The sequence below is a fragment of the Setaria viridis genome, chromosome 7 (genome assembly GCF_005286985.2).
Source record: "Setaria viridis chromosome 7, Setaria_viridis_v4.0, whole genome shotgun sequence".
NCBI classification, from domain to species: Eukaryota; Viridiplantae; Streptophyta; class Magnoliopsida; order Poales; family Poaceae; genus Setaria; species Setaria viridis.
The window spans coordinates 387,494-402,538 of record NC_048269.2 but is presented as its reverse complement, the minus strand read 5'-3'; the positions used below and the strand labels follow the sequence as shown (position 1 = coordinate 402,538).

The 15,045-nt window shown below is 50.0% G+C and overlaps 1 protein-coding gene across 1 annotated transcript; it reads left to right on the top strand.

Moving 5' to 3' along the window:
* Window positions 1-616: 616 nt before the first annotated feature.
* Window positions 617-2,501, top strand: LOC117862541 (cytochrome P450 93G1-like). The gene has a single exon (XM_034746032.2). It carries the CDS (start codon window positions 686-688, stop codon window positions 2,300-2,302), a length of 1,617 nt encoding a protein of 538 aa, XP_034601923.1. The 5' UTR covers window positions 617-685; the 3' UTR covers window positions 2,303-2,501.
* The last annotated feature ends 12,544 nt before the right edge of the window (window positions 2,502-15,045 follow it).

Genomic DNA, 15,045 nt, shown 5'->3' with positions numbered 1-15,045 from the left:
GGATGAACTAGGTAGTAGCGGGTTGGGTTTGAAAGGATCCAACCCGATAAGGATTTTAGGGTTTTGTTATTTTCAGAAATATAATTTCCAGTGCGAAAACAAATCTTGAAAATTCTAGATCACGTTTTCAAAGCATGAAAAATATCCAAAAAATCTCAAAAATTCCGGGAAAAATCTGATAGATAGATTGGGACACGGGAAATCCATATAAAATACTTGGAACTCATGAAAAAGATTCTAGAGCCTTCTTATAAATAGATTTAGCTCTAGGGAAATTTCTTAGAGGAACCTAATGGTTATAGAAACGCGTTTTAAAACCTTTGCACTCATGAAACACCAAGATGCATCGACATGAAAGCACAACACACAGAACCATTATCTTTAATTTAGAAAAATAATTAATTATTTTCCTATACTAAATTTTCTGTCAAGAAAATAAATGTTGTAAAATTTTAAAATTATAAGAAAATTATTATTTAATTATTCTTTCTGATCCCATCCTGAAATTCTAAAAAATTCAGGTGATATTTGTCAACCTTCATCAATACAGTAATATACAACAATAGTTTCGAGCACTACAGGTCCACAACTCTCTCTCAGTAGTCCTATAATAAGGCACCTCCATCAGATCACGCGCAGTTGAGTTCCTTGGTGAGCAGCTGAAAGCACAAAGGACGGACAAATCATGCTGGTGGTGAGCATGGAAGAGCATCCAATGGGCGCCGTAGTCCTGGCGCTCATTATTGCGGCCGTCGCCGCCGTGTCCTTGCAGCACCTCATCTCCCGGCGAGCCTCCCGTCGTCTTCCCCCTGGCCCGACTAGCCTCCCAGTGATCGGGCACCTCCACCTGCTCCGGCCGCCGGTGCACCGCACCTTCCAGGAGCTGGCTGCCCGGGTGGGGCCCCTGATGCACATCCGCCTGGGGTCCACGCACTGCGTCGTGGCGAGCACCGCGGAGGTGGCGAGCGAGCTGATCCGCAGCCACGAGGGGAGCATCTCGGAGCGGCCGCTCACGGCGGTGGCCCGGCAGTTCGCCTACGGCTCCGCCGGCTTCGCCTTCGCCCCCTACAACACCCACTGGCGCTTCATGAAGCGCCTCTGCATGTCGGAGCTCCTCGGACCCCGCACCGTCGAGCACCTCCGCCCCGTCCGCCGCGCCGGCACCGTGTCCCTGCTGCGGGCCGCGCTGGCGGCGGCCTCCTCGCCGGCGGCCGAACCCTTCGACCTCACCCGCGAGCTCATCCGCCTCTCCAACACCTCCATCATCCGCATGGTCGCCAGCACCGTGCCGGGGAGCGTCGCGGACGAGGCGCAGGAGCTCGTCAAGGACGTGGCGGAGCTCGTCGGCGCCTTCAACGCCGACGACTACATCGCCCTCTGCCGCGGCTGGGACCTGCAGGGCCTCCGCCGGCGAGCCGCCGCCGTCCACCGCCGCTTCGACGCGCTGCTCGAGGAGATACTCAGGCACAAGGAGGACGCCAGGGAGGCGAGGAAACTCCTCATGCTCGACGACGACGGCGACGACGGCAGGAAGGAGGCCGCGACGGCGACGATGCACAAGGACCTGCTTGACATCCTCATGGACAAAGCCGAGGACAAGACGGCGGAGGTCAAGCTCACACGGGACAACATCAAGGCCTTCATCATCGACGTGGTCACTGCTGGTTCGGACACGTCGGCCGCCATGGTGGAGTGGATGCTGGCGGAGCTGATGAACCACCCGGAGGCCCTGCGCAACGTGGTGGCGGAGATCGACGCCGTCGTCGGCGGGGACCGGATCGCCGGCGAGGCGGACCTGCCGCGGCTGCCATACCTGATTGCGGCGTACAAGGAGACGCTGCGGCTGCACCCGGCGGCGCCCATCGCGCACCGCCAGTCGTCGGAGGAGATGCAGCTCCGAGGGTTCACCGTGCCGCCGCAGACCGCCGTGTTCATCAACATCTGGGCCATCGGCCGCGACCCGGCATTCTGGGAGGAGCCCCTGGCGTTCCGCCCGGAGCGGTTCATGCCTGGCGGCGCCGCCGAGAGCCTGGAGCCCCGCGGGCAGCACTTCCACTTCATGCCCTTCGGCAGCGGCCGCCGCGGATGCCCCGGCATGGGCCTCGCGCTGCAGTCCGTGCCGGCCGTGCTGGCGGCGCTCGTGCAGTGCTTCGACTGGGCCACCGCTGGCGGCGGCGACGACGACGGGGTCAAGGGCATGCCGATAGACATGGATGAGTCGGACGGCCTGGTGTGCGCTCGCAAGCACCCGCTCCTGCTCCGCCCCACGCCTCGCCTCAACCCCTTCCCGGCCGTCGTCTAGCTCCATGGGCCCACACCGCGTTAGTGATGACGATGTCACTATACATTACCTACCCACCATGGAAGGGCGAAGAGTGTGCAGATGAGCAAGCAACGAATCAGAAGCTAGGCAGCACCATGGATACGTACGATGTGTGACATCTATTTGTCCTTGTCATCCCTTGGTTGAGCATCAACATCAACTTGGCACTTTGGCAGTACACTGCGTTTTTATTAATTAATATTATTATTAATCCCGCAAACAATAATTATCTGTCATTTCTCACCAAATATTCACCAAATATGCGAAAGCTCAGTCTTTATAAAAGAGTGACAAAAGAATATAATCCAAATTTCTAGTCAACGACGTTGACGCCTCGCCTAAGGCATTGTTTGGTTGAGTCACAAAGACCGCCTCACTGAGCTCGTCGCCGATCCATTTCGCGTAGTTTTGCTGTAGTGACGAGCCAGTATGCAAGACCAACTCGTTCTGCAGGGAAAAAACAACCAGCCACTTTACATGTGGATGTGGCATCACTACGGGAAACCTCGAATTTGCCGAGTGTAATTACTTCGCCGAGTGTATTATTTCGGGCACTCGGCGAAGGACCGGTTTGCCGAGTGCAATACCAAAAACACTCGGCAAACATAATACACTCGGCGAAGGACCGGTTTGCCGAGTGTCGCCAAAAAAACACTCGGCAAACACCCAGGAGGCACTCGGCAAAGATGGACACTCGGCAAACTGACGAGCACGTGACTTCCCCGTGCCGCCGCCGTCGCGGCTCCGTGACGGACGTTAGACTTTGCCGAGTGTCTACGGGGGGCACTCGGCAAAGCCACTAGTTTGCCGAGTGTCGTGATGGGACACTCGGCAAAGTGGCGAGTATGCCGAGTGCTAGGGGGCACACTCGGCATACTATAGGGTTTGCCGAGTGTCTTTTGACACACTCGGCAAAAGTAATTTTTTTTCCCTCCTCCACCCTCCAAACTTTTTACACTCCACATGTATGGCATTTGGCACTGCATGGTAGAAGGTGGACTATTTTTTAACCTGTTTGCTATATTTAATCAATTAATTTTATTTAGAGTAATTTTTTCATTTAAGTCAAATTTGAACTGCAGGTGGTTGGAATAATGGAATAATATGAGTGGAAAAATCATATTCATGTTAGTGAGTCCAAATTGAGGTCTCACCCAGAAAATGAAAAGAAATTTCGAACATTTTGCTAAGGAAACACGACTACGAACGTGTGGCCAAATGATTGTTTAATTCTCAAAAATACAAACGAAGTTTGAAAATCATGAGATTTTGCAAGATGCTATGATTTCATATGCAGAGGCTGTGGTAAAAAATTGACAAGGTTTCGCACAAGTTTTGACATATGATGTTTAGAATTCGAAGCATCTCCCGAGAGGATTCGTAGAAGTTGGAAGGATCCGGTAAGATTTTGAGACGAATCGATACATGTATTTCTCATTGAGTCCAATTTTTTTTTATAGGCTATAGAGAACATAGATTGGTTGATGTCAAATTTTGGGAATTTTTCAGATCCGTTTGGTAATTTTTATTCATTAATTGCACATATATGAATTTAATAGATATAAATTTAATATGAGCTATAAATCCATGAAATGATGGTACAATATTACTTAAAAAATGAAATACGCAATGTTTAGTGAATTTGACTAGGTTTTTGCAAACTTTACAATCTTTTAATTAATAAAACTAGTTTGACATGAAATAATAGTACTGATTTGCCGAGTGTCAAGGGGTGGCACTCGGCAAAGAGCCGATTTGCCGAGTGTCAAACTTGGGACACTCGGCAAACATCGCCGCGGTCCACCTGCCAGACGCACTTTGAAATCCGAAAAAAAAAATTAAAAAAAATGTTTGCCGAGTGCTCCTGATCTAGCACTCGGCAAAGCCTTTGCCGAGTGCTAGATGACAAGCACTCGGCAAACATCGCCGCGGTCCACCTGCCAGACGCACTGTGAAATCCGAATAAAAAAATAAAAAAAAAGTTTGCCGAGTGCTCCTGATCTAGCACTCGGCAAAGGCTTTGCCGAGTGCTAGATCATAAGCACTTGGCAAAGTGGGCCTATGCACACTTAGCGCACCGCGCGCCTGACGCCCGGCCACACGCACGCCAACAGCCACACGCACACGCCCGCGCCCGCAGCCGCCCGGCCTCCCGCGCCCGCGCCGCCCGCCCGCGCCGCCGCCCCGCGCCGCCTGGCCGCGCCGCCGCCGCCGCCCGCCCGCGCCGGGATAAGGCGCCGGCCGCCCGCCCCCCGGCCTCCCCTGCGCCGCCGCCGGCCCCCCGGCCTCCCCTGCGGCCCCAGCCGGCCGCCCGCGGCGGCCCCCCGCGGCCGCCGCACCGGCCCCCGCTGCCCCCGTCCGGCTGCCGCACCGGCCCCCGGCCGCCCCCGCTCCTCTATTCGTGGCCGTCGCCCCTCCGGTAAGTTTCTATGCCGCTACACGTCATAAATTAGAGAATGCATGAAATTAGAAGTTAGAAATTAAATGTTGAAAATATTAGAGAGGTGGTAGGATGTGGTAGCATTTATTTTAGAAATTAGAGGCATGGATTGAGAAAATTCGAGAAGAAGGAAGAGTAGAAATTAGAAAATGTTGAAAAGAATAGAGGTGTGGTTGGTTGTGGTTGTGGTTGTTGGCCATCGTGCCAACTCTTTGGTGAGATTGTGGTTGTCGGCTATCGTGTCGTTTATTATGTTGCAGGTTTTGGAAACCTCCCCGTGCAGGGGAGTTGCTGCCGAAATTTTGACTTAAACAATGCTTTGTTTCTTTTGTTGCAGGAGAGGCTTACAAGGACCGTCCTCGACTCGTCACTTTGCAGGATAGCAAGGTGAGGCATGCTACACCTCTCTTTCGGTATAATGTTCGTATATCACGTAACCTAGTTAGGCGTCTCCCGTTCGAAAGAGATATGGTTGGAAATATGCAGATCTTTGCATATCTATAATCGTATCTGTTTCGAATTGTCCACGTTTTTTGGACAGCCCGAGGATGTGTAGGTGGGTTTAGTATTCATGGTCTACTCCGACCCGAGATAAAATTTCGGCAGCACCTCCCTGTTGTTCTCCAGATACACAATCTCCTATCAAGGACGTGTATTTGGAGAACAACGGGGAGGTGCTGCCGAAATTTTATCTCGGGTCGGAGTAGACCATGGATACTAAACCCACCTACACATCCTCGGGTGGGATTAGGACCTATCTTTACCTAGTAGACAATATAGGAACGTGTATATGCAATGTGAATTTTGTATTACTTATTTAAATGGTAGAGGATGGAGGATCGTCAGTGGATGTACACGGGTCGCACTAGTCAGAATACGTTGACCAATGAATGGCTTGACAAGACGGATGCTTTCTTGGAACGGGCGTTTGCAAGTGTCAATGGAGCTCGATCGACTTGGTGTCTGTGCAGCAAATGTGGAAACATGCGTCGGCAAACCAAGCTAGACATGGGCAAACATCTGGTGAATAACGGATTTACGTCAGACTACACCAGGTGGATCTACCATGGTGAATCTGACCGTGGGAGAGAGGAGGTCTTGAGACAACGCATCGAGGAATTTGATGATGATGCCGGGGTGGGAGACATGTTAAATGACTATCATGAAGCACACTTCGAAGAGGCACGTAGGGAGGAGGAGCCAGAGGCTACCGCGAAGGCTTATTACGAAATGTTGTCTGCGGCACAGCAACCCCTTCACGGCCATACCAAGGTTTCTCAGCTAGATGCCATTGCACGCCTAATGGCTGTGAAGTCTCAGTTTACTTTGAGTCGAGACGCGTTTGATATTATGTTGACAGTTTTTGGAAGCCTGCTCCCGGTTGGTCACATCTTGCCAAAGAGCATGTATGAGGCACAGAAACTCCTTCGTGCACTTAAGATGCCATACGAGCATATACATGCTTGCCCGAAGGGATGCATCTTATTTAGGAAAGAGTATGCAGAAGCAAAATACTGTGTGAAGTGTGAATCGTCTAGATTTCTGGAGGTTGACTATGGTGACGGTCAGAAAAAGCAGCTCGCAATTCCTGTGAAGGTTCTACGGTATCTTCCTTTCATACCGAGGATCCAACGGCTTTTCATGACTGAAGAATCCGCGAAACAGATGACATGGCACAAAAATGGCCGTCGCTATAATCCTGAGAAGCTGGTACACCCATCCGATGCTGAAGCCTGGAGAAGCTTTGATGCGATTTATCCTGCAAAAGCTCTAGAGGCCCGTAACGTACGCGTTGCGTTGGCAACTGATGGGTTCAATCCTTATGGAATGGCGGCCGCCCCGTACACCTGTTGGCCCATTTTCGTTATCCCCCTAAATCTCCCACCCGGCGTCCTATTTCAACGACATAATATATTCTTGTCGTTGATAATTCCAGAGCATCCGGGGAATAATATGAGTGTGTATATGGAGCCTCTGATTGATGATTTTTTCCGTGCTTGGGAGGAAGGGGTATGGACCTATGACCGATCCACAAAGACAAACTTCAAGATGCATGTTTGGTACCAGTACTCACTGCATGACTTGCCGGCATATGGGATTTTCTCCGGATGGTGTGTTCACGGGAAGTTCCCATGCCCAGTATGTAAAGCATCTTTGAAGTTCATTTGGTTGTCGAAAGGTGGCAAATATTCTTCGTTCGACAAACATCGACAATTCCTCCCTCCTGACCATCCATTTAGACGAGACATCAAGAACTTTACCAAAGATGCTGTAGTTACAGCCCCCGCACCGCCGATGATGACAGGGACCGCAGTTCGTGCTCAGTTAGACGCTCTTGAGGTTAATAATGAGGAAGGTGGTTTTTTGGGATATGGCGAGCAACATGCTTGGACGCAGAAGTCGTGCTTGTGGAAGCTTCCCTATTTTGATGATCTCCTTGTTCCACATAACATTGATGTAATGCACACGGAAAAAAATATCGCCGAGGCAATTTTTGGTACAATAATGGATATTCCTGACAAGACAAAGGATAACGTTAAGGCTAGAGTGGATCAAGCGACATTGTGCAACAGACCACAGCTAAACATGGCGCCTCCAAGAGCTGGCAAGTCGTGGAGGAAGCCTAAGGCCGATTTCGTTCTGACGAGGGCCCAAAGGAGGGAGGTCCTAGAATGGTTCCAAACGTTAATGTTTCCTGATGGCTATACAGCGAACTTGAAGAGGGGAGTGAATTTAGCAACTATGAGAATCAACGGGCTCAAGAGTCATGATTACCATATATGGCTTGAGCGCCTACTTCCGGTGATGGTTCGAGGCTATGTCCCTGAGCATGTGTGGCAGGTGCTAGCGGAGTTGAGCAATTTCTTCCGCCGGCTGTGTGCGAAAGAGTTATCTCGTACCGTGGTTGCAGAAATGGAAACAATGGCGCCTGTGTTGCTCTGTAAGTTGGAGAAGATCTTTCCTCCAGGCTTCTTCAATCCAATGCAGCATATGATTCTACACCTCCCGTATGAAGCACGAATGGGGGGGCCTGTGCAGGGTCGTTGGTGCTACTCAATTGAGAGATGTCAAAAGGTTCTTCGAACTAAATGTAAGAATAAGTGCAAAATTGAAGCATCCATTGCAGAGGCATACATTCTGGAGGAGGTGTCAAACTTCACATCGAAATACTACGCTGACAACCTTCCTAGCATGCATAATCCACCTCCTCGTTACAATGCCAGCGAAGATGAATTAAGCCTTAGCATTTTCCGAGGGCAACTCGGAAGTGCAAGTGGTGCGACCCGCAAGACCCTTAACCATGAAGAGTGGCGCTCTATCATGCTGTATGTGTTGACCAACCTATCTGAAGTGGAGCCGTACATGATGTAAGTCATCGACGAACTTGTTTCGACGTAGTAATGGTATCTCTTGCCTAAACGTATCTTTCTCGTTGGTATAGGCAATTTCATCGTCAATTCTGGCGTAAATCAAGGCAACCGTACCCGCACGAAGCTGAGACTCTTCTTAAAGAGGGTGCGGGAAATGGAATGCCCGATTTCATTTCTTGGTTCAAACAGAAGGTACAATTTCATTTCTTCGAACATTCTCGTTCTCGTGCATACGATTAATATAACGAACCGTCCTGTTTGAACTTGCAGGGCCGAACCGATGCGTCTAGGAATGTCGAGTTGAGACAGGTTGCCGATGGCTGTGACTATAGGGTCAGGTCGTTTGCCGGTTATGATGTCAACGGATATAGGTTTCACACAACAAGGCACGAGCAGAGTCGGCCCAATCGAAGAACCACAAATACCGGAGTTTTCACGCCAGGCTCCGATGGGGTCGAGTACTACGGAAGAATTGAAGAAATATACGAACTCACTTTTCATGGGTGCAAACCTCTTAATCCAGTTATATTCAAATGCCATTGGTTTGATCCATCTGTCGTGAGACGGGCCCCTAACCTTGGGCTAGTCGAAATTCGACAGTCATCCAGGTTACCAGGAGACGATGTCTATATTGTGGCTCAACAGGCCACACAAGTTTATTATTTGTCATACCCGTGCCAAACCGACAGCCGTCTTAAGGGTTGGGATGTTGTGTACAAGGTATCGCCACATGGTAAACTACCTGTACCAAACAATGAAGATTACAATATAGACCCCGACACGTACGAAGGAGAGTTATTCCAAGAAGATGGGCTCGAAGGGAGTTTTGTGATAGATTTAACCGAAGCGATCGGAATGGAAGTAGACAACGAGAGGGTTGCTGCAGAGGACGGTGGAGACGAGGTTCAGAATGTGAAGGACTTAGAATTACTTCAACGATTACAGTTAGCTAATGACAGTAATGACGACATTCCTTCTTCGGAGCACGAGCTTGACTATATCGACACGCGTGATAGTGATGATGAGACTTATGATCCAGCTAATCCCGATCATGATGATTATTTCTAATACATGTATGATTCGTACTAATTTAGTTATAATTTAATTATAATTTGCATGTCTTTGTAATTATGTTTTGTTTGCCTATGCTGACTCGTGTACTCTTTTTAATTGCAGGTCATTAAGCAATGGTGGGCGGTATGAGGAAGCTCACGTCAATTTGCGAGAGACTGGCCGCGGTAGGGACTGGTTCAGGGTCAGGGTCACGTTCAGGGAGCAGTCGAGGGAGGCGTCGAGGCAGGCCTCGACGTAGGGTTGAGGAGGAGGAGGAGGAGGAGGAGGAGGAGGAGGTGGTCCAGAGGCCTCGGGGGAAGGGTAAAGCGGTGAGGCCCCCGTCGCCTGAACCTGAGGTGGAGGAGGAGGAGGAGGTACCTTCCGCACATGCCTCTAGGGACGAGGAGGCGGAGGAGGAGGAGCAGTAGGAGCAGGAGGGGGACGGGGAGGCAGGGGATGCCCAATCCAAGATATGGTTGCGAGGTCCCTCATCCCTCCCGAAGCGGCCGATACCTGAGCATTTACGCCCGCTGATTAAACCGGTTGGGACCAAGTAAGTAACTTTAAATAATCTTAATATTGTTCTTATGTTGAAAGTTACAAAAACTAATAACTCATATTAATGACTTGTGCAGGAGTTGGATTAAGCTCAGTGGGGGTGACCACAACCGTAAGGCCAACGGGATCCTTCGCCTTTTGTGCAGGGTTCACTTCCCTGGCTTGGTGGTGTACGCCGGACAGCAACAGCCGGCCTACACGTGGGACCACTACGTCGCCGCCCCCGACGTCCCTGATCGTCAACAGAGAAGATTCCCCAACATAGCGGAGCGGGTCAAGGCCGAGCTGTAGGTAAGTACTCCTCGTACTAAATTGCTCAATACATCACCTATTTTCGACATTCTTCAAATAATAACTGTATACACGTGTATATGCAGGACTTCTATAGATGCCAGGAGGGGTTCGAGGCCAAGGCGAAGGCCGTCTGTGATGTAGCCGCCAAGAAGCTCGTGAGGGACATGCATTATGAGGCGCGCATCCAGGCCATCATCGAATTCCACGCTCAATACAGACATATGAAGGTTAGAAAAGAGGAGGCAAGAACAATGAACATGACTAAGGACCAATTCATGAGGGTAAGTAAAGAACGTTGATGCTTACTATTTATGATTAATTAGGCTCATTTTCTTTTTCATACGTCACACGCTTGATGATGTAGGTGCCTCCGTGGTGGTGTCGTGCGCATATGCCGTGCTGGGAGAGGATGGTCGACGTGTGGTTGTAGCCTGGGTGGTTGGAGAACCACCTTGCTTGCCGGCAGCGGCGTTTGCAGATGCCGACTGCACCACACCATCAAGGCAGCCTAAGCCTTGATGAATATAGAGAAAAATGGGTACGCAACTTCAATTCTTTATTGTAACGTTCAGTGCTACGTAATTTTTAATGATTTTGTATTTTGCCGCAGTCGGCGTCACATGATGGCCAACCTTGCTCCCAGCTCAAGGCATGGGTCCTCTCCAAAAAGGGCAAGGCGACGGCCGATATAGATTTCAACCCAGACGACCCGTCCGAGGCGTACAGCCACCCTAGCATACACAGCCGCGTCAGCGAGTATACAAAGATGGCTAGGGAGGTTCACGGGCCAGACTTCGATCCGAGCTCCGAGGACACTGATGGAGAAATCGTGATGAGGGTGGGAGGAGGCAAGAAGCATGGCCGATATTGGATTGGCGACGGCGTCATCGACACGGCCTCTACTCCCACTCTCTCCCAGATCCGAGCTAGGAGCACGGACTCGAGCCCGGCGGTACGGCCACGACCCACCGCTGCACAGTTCCAGATGGAGGCTCTACAGGTTCTTTCTCTTCCATTCACCGTTCGTTTGTTGTTATACTTTAGCTTTGCATTATAACATTGCAATGAAATATTGTAGGCCCAGGTGGAAGAATCAAGGAAGAAACAAGAGGAGATTAAGGCGCAGATGGAGGCGCAGATGGAGGAAATGCGGCGGAGGATGGAGGAGGAAAACCGGATTAGGATGGAGCAGATGTTCCAGTACATGCAGAACTTTGCTTCGAGCATGGGACAGTCTTTGCCTCCGCCACCGCCGATGATGTTCCCTCCGCCTCAGCCACCCACGACTACTCCTGTGAGTCACTTGACACATTGTGCTTAAGATTCAATAGTTTAAATTTGACAACTTTAGATGTTACCTCAGAATGTCCTATCCTATGTGCAGAATCAATCGGCGGCTTCGAATAATGAAGATCAAGATTTGTCGCAGTGGTCTCCTTGGCCTCCACGGAAGTAGAATTGGTTGTGAACAATGTGGAAACTAAATTGTGACAAGAACTTGGATTTATGGATTATTTCGTGCTTATGTTGAATTATGCCTGCGGTGTTTATGAATTATGCCTGTGGTTGTGAATTATCCATGTGGTTGTTTATTACAAATGCCTGTGATATGTGTATTGTGAATTGAGAGGAGTCCGTTATACGTGGCAAAATGTCAAAAAAGGGGGGTTCTGGTCACTTTGCCGAGTGTAACACTCGGCAAAGAGGGGCCTTTGCCGAGTGTTTTGGCCTTAACACTCGGCAAAGGGGCATTTCCCAGGTGTAGGAAAGCCTGTTTGCCGAGTGCTAGGGGCAAGGCACTCGGCAAAGGGGGCCGGCTTTGCCGAGTGCCAGGCGCGCGGCACTCGGCAAAGGGGGCCGGGTTTGCCGAGTGCCCGGGACGCAGCACACGGCAAACAAACCGGGTTTGCCAAGTGCCCAGTCAGTGACACTCGGCAAAGGTCCGGTCTTTGCCGAGTGCCTCCCGTCTGGCACTCGGCAAACCCGCCGTCACCCCGACGCCGTCAGTGCGCATTTCGCCGAGTACATCTTTTCGCCGAGTGTTTTTTGGCCGTCGGCAAAATGTTTGCCGAGTGCTCGAGTTTTGACACTCGGCAAACTAGTCTTTGCCGACACAAAATTTGTTGTGTGCTCTTTGCCGAGTGTTACACTCGGCAAAGCCTTTGCCGAGTGTTTTTAGGCCTTTGCCGAGTGCCCCGGGCACTCGGCAAAGCTTCTGTTTCCCGTAGTGCATGTAAATGGCCCTTGCAACAGATATTGTTTTGGGATTTTGGTGTTCTTGCTCCTACTCCAAAGGTTAATTGTGATTTTACCCTCTCTTTTTTATCTTTGTAGATTCACCCCCACTTTTTGGAGTTGAAGTCACCGTTTACCCCTACTTTTCATTCTGTTAGTTGGAGCAGCATTAAACCAAAAAAAATGAAAACAAATATTCAGAGGAGCGGAAAAGGTCTTAACTATTCGTAACCTTATCCTCATCCCCCACACTCATTTCCTCAGCACAAGAGGCCCAAGCCCGACTCCTCCATTTCCAAGCTATCACGTCAAATCTAAGGGTAGGAGCGGTGGCCGGTGCCGCGGTGGGCGACGGCGCTGCGGGCAAAGGTGCACCAGGGTGAGTCCGGTGTGGTCGTACGGCATCAAGTTGGAGGACACGTGGCACAATCATGAAACTCGCGTGGAGGTGAAGCGAAGTCATGAAGGTGCTGAGTCCGTTCGATATACCAAGAAAAAGTTGGATGGTTTTACCCCTACAGAGTATTTGGGTTGAATGCTTCATGTAAGGGTATTTTGGATATTTGCCAAATGCGCAGATATATGAGGAGTGGCTGTTGGAGCAGCCACCTTTTTGGGTGAGCTTCTCATTTGTGTAGGTGAGAGCCTTTGGTAAGTGAGAGAGGGAGAGTGATGAGAGGATCATGTTCTTGAGTTTTTTGCCATCATAGCTTGGTGTTTGGCTAGGAGTGACTTGTAACCGGATATGGTGGAGTAATTTAAAGGTCACGTGCCAACTTGTTCCATCTTCACAAGATCTGAAGTTTATCTTTTTCGGGATTTTTTGAGATTTTTTGGGGGATTTTTTGTTCTTCGCGTTTGGATTTTCGTGAGATTTGTTGGGAACTTTTGTTGCTAGGGTTCTTATGAGCAACTTTATTGTGACCCCCTTCAAATCCCTCGTGAATTCGGCTTGAATTTGAAGTTTTTCCTAAACCATCCTTTTTTTTTCAGGGTGTTCGGTTTTCTCCAAAATCCGCAATGAATATTTGAGATTTTCGTGATCTTTTTCTTGATCTATTCCAGATTCTTTTATGGCTCAAGTTCCGTTTGAATCCACGGAATTTTAAGGGAGTATTTTGGGTTTGAAGTTGGGAGCTTGGTTCTCGTGTTTTTCCTTGTTCTTGTCCTTCCTCCCAACTCAACCACCACCAGCAGCGAGTCGCGCACACGCACGCACAAGCGCTGTGTGCACAGCAGCTGCTTGCTCGCTCGCTCGGCTCGGCGGCTCAAGGCGGACCCAATTAAAAGTCCAAATCAACATTTCAAAGAACAATATTTAACATTCTAACAAATCACATTTAATATTTTCTAAAAGTTGAACCAATATCTAAAAATACCGATTCAACATTTTCTAAAATAGAGAGCAATATTTTATATAGAAAATACTACATTTAACATTTTTCACCTCCTATTTTAACATTTGGACGATCTGAATCCAACATTTTTTGAACAAGCATCAACATTTTTAAAAATAAATTACCTTTTCTCCAACTCCGATGGAGATGGTGCGTGGAGATGGCGGCGTGCCCAGCGGCGCACGCGCTCCGCGGCCGGCTGCGTGGCGGCGCGTGGAGATGGTGACTTGCTCGGCGGTGCGTGGGAGCCGCGACGGTGGCGGCTGCACGGGAGGCGTGACGGCCACTCGGGAGGCCATGGCCGGCGACGAGATGTGGTCCTGCAGCCGTACGGGAAGACGGCGGCGGCAGCGGCAGCGGCAGCGGCGGGCGACGCACATGGAGAGGTGGGTAGAAGGCCATCCGACAGATAAGGGTTGCCGCACTCAAATATTGGAAGCCCGCTGAAAAAAAAAACTACCGGAAGCTGTATAGGAATGCCGGCTCTAAGCGTGGAAGCAGCCCAGGCCGAGCGAGAGGAGCCGGCCGAGGCGCGGCTCCAGGAACTGGTGCGGCAGGCCGGCCAGCTCCTGCGCAACGAGGCCCAGCTCCCGGCGCCTGGCAGCCCAGCCTGGGAGGCGGCCCGAGGCTACAGCAGGCCGGACTAGCGCTCCCGGCGCGGCAGGCCCAGGCGGGTGGCCGAGCAGGCCAGGCCGGGGAGGCCTAGCGGCCCAGCGGCTTGGCTCACCACGCACCAGCCAACCAGGCCGGCAGTACCACGTCCCAGCTCGGCGCGGGTGGCTGGCCCAGTCAGTGTTGGACAGCAGCTGCTAGCCCAGGAGCTCGGCCTAGCAGGCTTTTAGCTCATTAAGGTATGTCCTAAGCCTTTTAATTCTATGCATTGGCTAGTTAATCACTACTATCATGTTTAGCTACTTAATTAGAACTATGTCTTGGTAATCATGTTTAGTATTGAATTAATTAATCCTTCCACGCGTAGTTTGTAGTTTGTGAGCATTTCTAATCGTTCCAAGGGTAAAATTATCATTAGTTGATTTGTATCATCTAAGTGGTTAGAAGCGAGGTGTAGGGTAGCAATCAAGATATAGCCCTTGTTCTCTGAGAACATTTTAAGAGCTCCCATTTACCCTCTTCTGGTCACTCGTTCCGGCGAGACTTGTCATCCATATCCACCACTCAAAAAAAAAAGTATAGTTCTTGATTTTTTATTTCTCTTTATGAGAGAGGGAGATTATATTATGGTAGCCATTTTTCTTCTCTCCGAGATCCTTTCTGTTAACAATTACTAGATACACGTTTTGCTGTTACGATTAACAATCTTCAAACGACTTGGTATTCAGAAACGTATGGCGTCGAATTTCTGGGCACGGAAGA